The sequence below is a fragment of the Anopheles maculipalpis genome, chromosome 3RL (assembly GCF_943734695.1).
Source record: "Anopheles maculipalpis chromosome 3RL, idAnoMacuDA_375_x, whole genome shotgun sequence".
NCBI classification, from domain to species: domain Eukaryota; kingdom Metazoa; phylum Arthropoda; class Insecta; order Diptera; family Culicidae; genus Anopheles; species Anopheles maculipalpis.
In genome coordinates this window covers 2207947-2218590 of record NC_064872.1, presented here as the reverse complement: position 1 = coordinate 2218590, position 10644 = coordinate 2207947, and the positions used below count along the sequence as shown (strand labels likewise).

General features: G+C 44.4%; 1 protein-coding gene across 1 annotated transcript; it reads left to right on the top strand.

Annotated features, from left to right (window-relative positions):
• The first annotated feature begins 3 nt into the window (after window positions 1–3).
• On the top strand, window positions 4–1836 carry LOC126564361 (uncharacterized). Its single transcript, XM_050221384.1, has one exon. The coding sequence runs from the start codon at window positions 4–6 to the stop codon at window positions 1834–1836; it is 1833 nt and encodes a 610-aa protein (XP_050077341.1).
• Window positions 1837–10644: the final 8808 nt, after the last annotated feature.

Genomic DNA, 10644 nt, shown 5'->3' with positions numbered 1-10644 from the left:
ATGATGTCGTCCAAAGGACATCACTGCTCCCTTCCGGCGGTTCTCCGATTGGGCGATTCTCTAACACATCTGCCCCCAATCCTTCCCGGCACAACGATTGCCGGCCGGTTTCTTCGCTACATCCGAACGCTCCTGCTCATCTCACCGGATCATCCTGAAACACATCTCTACTATCGCAGTCGATCGAAGATAGCGGCCGAAAATGCGAGACTCGTCCGGGACCTGCCACCCTTCATCGTGCACCCGTTCAGCAGCTTTCGCAAGTGCTGGGAAATGCTGATGTACTTCGTGTTGACACTGCACCTCATAACGCTTGCATTCGCGTTCGCATTCGCACCACATCTTCCGTACAAAATCCTGTGGAGGATGCAATTCTTCGACTGTGTGCTGTGTGCGATGCTTGGGATGGAGTTTGCCCTCAAGCTGATCACTGGATACGTTAGCCAGGGTGAAGTGGTACTGGAACCAAGTCGGATTGTACGTTACCGATTACGGTGGTGGAATGTGGTCAATCGGATGCTGCTGTTCGTACCGTACGTGCTACTGTTGGACGAGTTGGTGCGAGCCTTTTATCAGGACGCGGAGGCCGCATACCTATGCCTGGTAATCTACCTGTATCTGCTTTGCATCTGGCGCTTCCGATCCATCAACTGGTACTTCGGAACCGTTGCACGAAGTTTGTTTTGTTTGTCCGAAAAGCACATTCGTTACCTGGAACCGATTATGGACACGCTATATGTGCTGCACTGGACTTCCTGTCTGCTGTACATTGTGCCGATGTTGACACTGTCCCTTCTCGGTAACAATGAGTTCGAAGCTAGCTTCCTGGTGGATGTGCTCTGGAGCCATGATCAGCATCGAGACTCTGCGCTGTACCCAATAACTCACCGGGACCGTTTACCTCCAATCAGCGACGTTCGAGGATACATCCAGGAACGTCTACCAAAAAATTCCATTTGTGGAGATTTCTTGAACGCACGGGTAGCGGATGTCGAGCACAATGTGTCCGTGATCTACCGATATCTTCGAGCCGTGATGATCACGCTCAAGATAAGTTTACAGGGAGGCCACTCACTCTCCGTCACGCATCACTTCCTGCACGAATGGACCCAATCGCTTCTACTTCTCGGTGGTTGGATCTGGTCCACCTACATCCTACTTCTGCTTATCCGAACCATCATAACAGCGGACGCTAGCGAAACCCAGTACGATGAGATACTGAACGAAATCGATGCTTTCTGTCGCAGGATGCGTCTCGGGAACACTTTCAACCGGAAGATGAGTCGCCATTTCGCTTGCCACTATCGCATGCACTACTTCGACGTACGTCCAATTCGGATGCAAGCCTCAGACAATCTGCGTCGCACGGTACTGATGGAGATAGCATTTCAACCGTTCCTAGTCCGAAGTGATGTGTTCCGAGATCTTCCAGCGTATGTACTGCAGGACATTGCTGATGAGCTGAAGTTTGCGATATATCTGGAGCAGGACGCAATCATTACGGCAGGTAGTTCGGCGGAAACGATGTACTTTCTTGCGATCGGTACCGCTGCGGTGTATACGCCCGATGGAGTAGAGTTGGGTCATCTGATCGATGGTGCCAACTTTGGAGCGATCGCACTCTTTCGCGCAGATGCTCAGCGTACGGTGAGTGTGGTAGCATTGGAGGTTTGTGAAGTTTATCGGTTGGAAAGGGAACGCTTCCAGAAGCTGATCAAACCACACAGTTACCTTTTGGGACATGTGGTAAAGCAGGCAGAGAAGCGAATTGCGGAAAGGAATCTTTCGATTAATGAGTGTCCCGACGACCAGTATTACGATACCTTTTTTTACTGAGCTGTTAGGTGAGATCAGTGAGTTGAACAATAAAGAGATACAAAATAGAGGTATTAGTTCTACACCAAAAAAATGTTTTTGATGTTTAAAGTAGGCAGAATTAAGGATCAAGATAGTCTTCAGAAAGATTCTTCAGTTTGCAGCTGCTCAGGTGAATATATCGTTAAATTGGTATGCATTTACATAGTCCTTCCATTTAATCCCCCTATTTATAAACATCATTTAATTATTTTACTTCATCCTCTAAATTCTAGCTTCTTGTCTACAAACGCTCCATTACTGTCGATCGTTCAACTCATCAGTTTCTATGTTCACCGTCCAACGTCCGCTAGCGTGAATCTTACGCAACATTCACACGCCAAAACTGGACCGAAACCGTACAAACGCCACGGTAAGCCCCATCCAAGCTAAAAAAGCCGATCGTATTTCCGCATTTTGAATTGTAGATTGTGACGAAGCGAGCAACCTGCCCACCGGTGACTGGCGCTGAAGCCAACGACCGATGGTGATGTGTCCTTCGAAAGAAAAAAAGCACCAACACGCTTGTATCCTTGACCGAAGCCGATTCAACCGATTCCATTAAGTCATCACCATTCCCACACATGCTTGTACACATGAGTCTTAGGGGGTTTGCTAATTAACAATTCCATCATACGAGGTGGTTTGCGGGGTGCTTACAACGGTACGCCGACACAGGCTCCAACCGATTTGTTTGACAACTTCAGCGTACACAGAGGACACTGTCGTAATGCTCGGATGGTTGGTGGATGGTTTGTGGGACGGCGAAAGGAAGGCGAAAGGTTTTCTCACTGTTTGACATATTGTCGGCATTGGTCGGCATCGGTACGATGCAAAAGTCACGTTTTCCGGTGGTATGTCGAGCGATTACGGAAAACACCGCCATCCGAGAAAAACGGTGACATTTCTATTTGGTTCGCTTTGTTTTCCCCCCCCCCCGGCTGTTGTTGAGTTTGTGAGGGTTTGGAGAAGTTTTCCCGCTTCATCAATGTGTCACCGCGGTGCAACCGGCAACAGAAGGGTGCTCAACGTGATTTGGCGAGAGCGAACTTTTTGCCATGTTTTTTTCTCCTTAATGTCCTTTTTAAGGTTTCCATCCTACCTCTGGAACTGTGTGTTCATAGTTCCATTTTTTGTTCCGCAAAAAAATATGTTTTAATAAGAAATGTTAAGATAATTTTGAGTAGAGACGCACTGTAACGTACTGAAGAAGGGAAATTGATGATTGCATAATTTCAATCCTCCAGACTGACACTTCAATCGATCACATCAATAGCTCTGTCTGTGGGGCTTGTGCTTATTTGCAGCATGCCTGACACTCCGATAACGTCCGGACGACCTTCAACGATGGCAGGGCCTTAGATAGCTGTGGAATTTGTGAATGGTATTTTGAATGACCGCTCAGGCAAGTGGTATGCGATAATGAGAGATGATGCAACACACCGAATACTTGAATTTAATATTTCTCTTTTTAAGTTTCTACGCAAGAAAAATCAATACTCTTATGCTACGCTCCGGATGGCCTAGATTATCCAGTTTTTCCTTCGCTCAATTGCATGCCACTAACCCCATTTGCAATTTCCTTCCTGCTATGCACGTTATGCCACCAGTGCATCGCTTGCTTCGTGGCACACTGAGACCGCTGGTTACCGGTTGCAGATACATCCGTGTCCGTGTATCGGTCATGGGTTCAATTTCACTGCCCCATTCTCATGGGTAATGGTCGATTCGCGTCCTCTCTTTTCGACTGTCCTGCCAACAATCCTTTCGACGCCATCAACCACGGTCATGGCCGCCGCCGCCACCGGTGGTTGTTGTTGCTGTTGCAAAACCGGTTGTGGCCGAGAAATTGTGCTGACCGGACCGTGTGCGACACCATGATTACGGTTATGATGATGATGATAATAGCAACAATCGCCCGGTGCTGATGATGTTGGCGGTGCCCCAACAAACATGGTGACGGAAAACCTCCTGTTCGTACCATGAAGATGGCCATGACCTTCACACATTTGTGTGCACGAATGTGTCACCCGAGTGTGTGGCGTGTTTGATGGATGATTACATGTTCCGAGCGTGGGGAAAATGGAAAATTAGAACCCTTGCAACTCTTGCTCCTGGTAGCTGCTGCATACATTACATTCCAAAGAAAAGCGCAAGTAACGTAATAGCGTTACTTGTTGACAGTACCGTTGCCTTGGAGCACAGTACAGGTCCGTTGAGTTAAAACGACTCATCTGATTGCCTTCACCCTGACGTCTTGCATACCGACCGGAACATCTCCCATAGCGGAGAGAGGTTAAGAAATTCTTCGTATAAGAAGTTGACTGTTTACTTCCAGAGTTCCCCAGAGCTCCACAAACACACGCTGCGTATGTTTGATGTTTATCTAACAAAGTGCAACCCTTGCAAAACAAACCGTTACACTCAAGATGACCATCGTGTCCATACCACCTGTTGCAATTTCACGGAGGTCTCGACGTGGACGAGGACACAACGTTCAAGGGTTGTTTCGCTTTCGCAAGAATTACAGCGTAAATTGAACGATAGCTTCAACCTAATTCTTCTAGCAGAAAAGCCTCCGATCAGGCATATTACGATTGCTAACGCTTCAAATAATGCTTGTCAACTTCAATTTCGCAAACAATACTCAGCAATGTTGCGCAATATTCTTCAAAGAAGAAAACAACACTAGCAACTGCAGAGAAAGAGTGCAAATGTATGCAAGTATGCGCAATCGTTTATCGGTCATTAGCGTGCCCACTGCGTCACCGACGTTCGATTTTTCAATATTAAATAACAATTATCATCCCAAGCTACCGACGGACCACCTCGTGCTGTCGATAACGTAGCCGTGCCAGCCAACAGATAAGCCACCCGGTCGGTCCATCCATTAGTATTTGCTGCAGTAAGCCTTCCCGGTAGTTTTCCGTCCGTTCCCGTTGTTGCCCGGAAAGAAGCATTCTTCAATCCTTCGCTGCCACCAACCAGGGTGACAAGGGCGACAGCAAAACAGTGAGCAAAGCGAGGCAAATGCGAAGAAAAAATAAAACAATCATATTATGCAATAAGCACACATCGACTGATTAAATATACACCGCGTTACAGGGCATGGGGCAGTTTGAGGTTGGGTTGGATTTTTGTTTACATCGTACTTCCCGGTCGTGTACCCGTTCATAGTTGTAGTGTTGTGAGCTTGTGTTGTGACCGATTAAGCTGGTGCGATTGTGGCCAAAGATCAAGCATGTTGCCACGTGAGGATTGATGTGGAATTTGTTTTTGTCTATTGTAAAGTTTCCGTTGTTTGCAAAGTTGCTTTCAGACCGGCGAGATTATAGTTACGAGTTTGATTGGGTTAGAAACATCATTTAAATTAATACAATTACTAAATAAAACAGATTATTTATAGTTAACCAACGTGACAGACAGACATTGAGTACCTATGACTTCACCTCACCTGTTGAAAGATAACCGATTGTCATCATATTCTTATAGAATTCATACTCTTGAATATTGGCTCGAGGTTTATTGGAAAGCTGATTTGATTCTTTTGGAACAAAAAATAGTTTTTTTTAATAGAAAGCGTATAATTTACTGGTCAATTTAGAAAAGGTCTTTCGGAGATCTCACACGCACATGATTGTTGCTGAAGAGCTCATCAACTCTATTTAACTTAATGCAATTTTTATCGTAAATTAATATTCTGTTTTAATATTCTGTTCATAAGTTAATCAACAATCTCTCAGAAGAAAAAAAGAGACGAATGAATTAAAGTCTCTATAAACTCTGCCAAGTACAGGGTTTGAGTGATTCAAAATTAGAGCTCAATAAAATGAGTTCCCTTGCCGAAAGCTTATCTCAGTCATTAAGGAAGTCTTCGAGGATTTTTGAGACATGAAGTTCTATTTGTCTATTATACTTAGCAAATTTGAATAATTATGGTTCACAAAAAAAAATTTAATTCTAGAAGCATCCTATTTGGACATTCAAGATCAAAAGTTTATTTTCCCCTTTTTCTAAAAATCTTTCCAAAGCTAAGAAAATAGAACGCTAAATTTTATAGCCTTGTAAAAATAAAATGTTATCCCTTAAGCATGTTTTTATTAGCACAAGTCACCGACATCTGATGGCTTACGTCAACGTACTGATCTGTTTCTAACCCCAAAAAGGAGGAAGTTTCGGTCCGATTGATACCTCCAAAATGGAAACCAGTCAAGGACATCCAAGTTAGTGGGCGATTTTTATGTGATTCCACTAACAAATTGTTCGTTTAAAATTAGAGCTTGTGTATGTGTTTAATCCACATATTTTACATGTAAACTTTATTTGAATTAAATCTCTACATAAATGTTTGACACGATTTGTTCCAGTATTAATTTATCAGATTCGGTTTTATATCTCCTATGATAACCTTCCCAGATATGATTAATGGCAAACAAGCGAACTCATTCTATCGACCATCTGTGCAGTGAACTTTTTTTTTGCTGATAAATGCAATTTTCCTTCTCCTACTTTTTTTTTGCATCCTCCCCTGCTACATAATTTCCCATTTTACAATTTATCGCTTTGTACAACGCTTGCTAACTCTTATTATCGCACATTGGCTCGGATATTACACCGACCTCTCCCCCGCCCTCCTCGGCGATATAATACTAACCCCCCCTTTTTCGCGTTTTCCATTCGATCGAGCTATGCCATTTTCCTGTTTCTTCCCTCTTCTTCTCTCTCTCTCTCTATCTCTTTCCCTCCCTTGTTGATTCACATGCAACGAGAGAAAGTCAACAGTCAGCCATAATCGAGTACACAGGGTAAACGATGTCACGGTGGTTGAGTAAAAGGCTCCCCTTTTCTCTCTCCAACCACCAACAGAAGGATGGTTGATGGAGAAGCAGGGTAGTTTACTTCACAACCCTTCACACGGTCGCTCCCACGCCCCACGTGCATATCTTGGATCCGCCACGAGGAAAGTAGATCATTCCCGTCCCAAAGCGCGGGTTCAAGTTTCGGACGGTCGGACGGTCGGTCGGTTGGCTTCGTTTGCATGAATAAAATATATCTCGCGCACGACGCACGGTGTTCTACTTTCCCTCCCCAACATCCCCAAAAGGTGCAGAAGGGAAGCGGGAAAAGGGTGTAAATCGGATTTTTTTTTACTCATTGTTTGTTGCTGTACTTGGTGTATTTGTCTCCACTCCTATTGGCTTCTTCAATCCCTCATCGATGTGATATAAAATTTCATTAAATATTTAGGCCATTGCGAAGCGTATTTTCTCTCTCTCTCTCTCTCTCTCTCTCTCTTTGTCCCTTTATTTTCTCACCCTCTTCAACAGCCATTTTAGTTTTATTTAAGTGCTGCATTTTTTATTTTGTAACGACATTGTTGCATATCGAACTGCACCCAATTTAATTGGCTCTTGTATGTGAATGTTGCAGCCACGTTTGTTTGGTAATGCATCGAACTGTTTCAAAAGAAATAGTTTCACAGCATTAAAGAACCCTAAAATTAATTAATCCTATCGATTGGTGATATTAACAAGAATTATTTACGATCCTACTCAAACTCGCTTATCTTTGCCCTTTTAAAAACTCATCCCTGCTCATCCCATCAAGCTGATGCAATTAACCATCGCCCAAGCCACACATAAAGCGCCAACATCACCCACTATCATGCCCACCGGCATCTTCGCAGTGCAAACCCATCTTATCTTGCGATGTGCCGCGCGATCGAAACAGTTCGAAGCCGTACGCAACCATTCGTAACGTTGACAGCCACTACCGCAATCGGATGGAAGGGGTTTGCCATTGAAACAAATGTCAGTGGCCACCGCGGTCGAGTTCGAGGCTACTAAGTGCGAGTTCAAAACACGGAACAGGCAACACATACCATCCGTGGAGTGGGGATGTAGTAAAAACAGTCCGCCCGGCCGGTTTTTCAACGATCAGCGGGCGTCACGATCGAAACACTTTTAGCTTTGAGTGTAAAGCAGAAGGTGTTGGAGGAAGGATGAATGGAAGGGAGCGTTCAAAAGCACACCGAATTGTCCTACTCTTTGCGAGCAACACGTGGCTGAGTGGCTTTTTGAGTGGTCGCCGAAACGAACGAGTGCCGATCGTGAGTTCAAGTTCAAAGCGTAAAGTTGGATCTCACGTGGTAAGCTTTTCTCACAGCTCACACATCATAGTGTATTACATTCACATAGCTTAATTTGGTTTTAAACAGCTTCAAACATGTTAAACATTATTGAGCTGAACGTACTCCTTAGAGAATGGTATACTAAGTCTACTTCAAATAATCACTCAACAAACCAATTTATGTTTATAGCACTTATTTTAATTCCCCAACCGTTCCACAACGCGGCTTGACATTTATCCGGCGCTCAATGCAAGTCTGCAATGATCATAAAAATCATAAAATTAAATAGCCCGCTGATGACTGCTGGTGCTGGTGATTAACATTTATCCCGAGGTGTGTCATTTGCATCCGCTCCTTGAGTTGATAATCATACACGCTCCTCTTTCTTTCCTGCTCATTCTGCCCAACCTAAAAATGCTTCATTTCTGGGTTGGAATTTTTGCCGATAGTGTTCAGCATCGATAATCATACGTCTGTCGCGATTGGTGATTTTAATTTGCCCTCGTTGAAACGATAACTCGTCAATCTCTAGTGTAAAAACTGGAACCGAGAGCATTATTGATATAAATTATGCTCTTATGCACCGGGAGACTAGGTTTAAGTAGTGCTCTGCACGGTGTAGTATTCCTTGATACTGGATTTGTGAGTTAAAGGAAGGAATTATCAAAAAAAAGGTGAGATCTCTTCTCTAAAATTGGAGTTTATAGTTTCAGAACTTGAGATGAGATTAAGCAGCAATGTCTGACTTATTGGCCTTTGTTTTAATTACTAAATTTCGGTTCAAGACCAATACGTGGCATGTATCAATAGTAAATAAGTGTAATTCTTCCTTTAAAAGCCTTGAACCTTATGGATATCTCTGGAGTCTAGCTTATGATAACGGATTAGCACATTGACACTTTCCACGAGGCATTTTGATAGAGATCATTTGATCTAGACGAATCCCTTTGAACAAAAAACTTTAGAGAACGTTCATTGGACCAAGCTAGGAGGATCCTTGGAGCAGAACCCATAGACAACCATTTGAACGCGATCTATAATCGTAAAATACATCACATCCTATGAAACAGTATATAAGGGTCCTTAACGTCGTAAGTAACTTGGTATGAGGTTCAGGTTCATAATATTTTCTTCCCATTTTGCGGATGATTTGAACACCAAAAAAAACCTAATTTAATACACAGAAAACTTAGCTTAGAACCTCATGACACAACACCGAATTGTCTTTATTTAAACCCACCTTTCACCGTCGATGTCGGCCGCAAAGATGTGCTCGTACGTTGCAATTCGACCGACCGGATTGCACATTCTAACGGTACAATCGCGTCATTCATTTGCCACACGAAAATGCAACGCCACACGACAACAGACAAGATTAATTAGCCACCAAAATGCTGCAATACCGCCCTAGTTGTGTATTAACGCTCCATTCGTTAGCGTTTTCCTCATAAGCTTCTGCAGCACACACACACACACAACGGGGAAACTCTTTGCCATCCAGAGGAAAGACAGCGAAAGGGCAAATCGCGTGTCAGCAAAGTGGAAAAAAAGAATCGCCCGAACGACTGTGCCACAGTTTTGCACACAGGGTCTGTGCCATCACCGCGTACCAAGGTCTGGGTTGGGCAAAAGGAACTACACGGGGCCCAGGCAATCACTCCCGCTCCGCTCAACTGCGGCTTAACCTAGAAATCCGGACGACACAAACAACCCCACTGCTGCTAACCTTTCTCCACCCCCGTCCATTCTCCATTTCCACGGTCGAGTGCCTTCCCATGTCGGGGTGGTGCCATGGTCTCTGGCGCAGCTTTTTGAGGTCAACTTTTCTTTTCTCTCGCCCTCGGTTCCCTAATGCCCTCAATACGGCCCTCCGTGTGTATGTGTGTATACTTGACTTTTTTTTTTGTTTGCTGTTGCATCCACGCGTTGGTACCGGTGGAGTATGGGGACAGCATAATGACCGGCACACCAAACAGCGCAGCATAATGGAGAGCTCGACGAGACGACTATCGACGCGTTGCCATCTATCGCTCGCGTACTGCTGCATCGGCACATCGGTTGACTGGTTTTCTCTTCCGATGCACGACACAGTCAACCCTCGGGACGCGCACCGTGAATGGGGTCTCTGTGTTTTGTTGCTGTTGTTGTTGTGCCCGATGAGCATGATGCTACCCTGAATAGCAGCCTCCCAAACCAGCTGCCTACTGTGGGTCTGTACGCTAGCATAAACGACACAGACAGACGAGAATCCACTTTCCTGATCTCAGGGGCCAACGGATGGAACCTTTATGATTCACGAACAGTAACAGCAACAGCAGAAGCAGGCTGACAGGAAGTTGTGCATGCAGTAGTTGGAGCGCTGTGTACTCATTTGCTGGTTTATTTAAGTTTTTCTGTTATAATAGTATATATTCTTGACTTCAACTGAGTTTTTAGGATAGTCTTTAGGAAAAAAACAGCTAAGATCAGCGAAGAATAAAAAGGGATTTAAGTCGATTTAAGACGATACAATTCTGAATAGTCATATTTAGTGTCGTCTGTGATCGAGAGTTTTCCGAGGGAGATGAATACTACAAGTTCTTTGGACTACAATTTCTTGCGTCCTTAACTCAGTCAATCAGTCTCCCTTGAAAGAGAGAGAGAGAGAGAGAGAGAGAGAG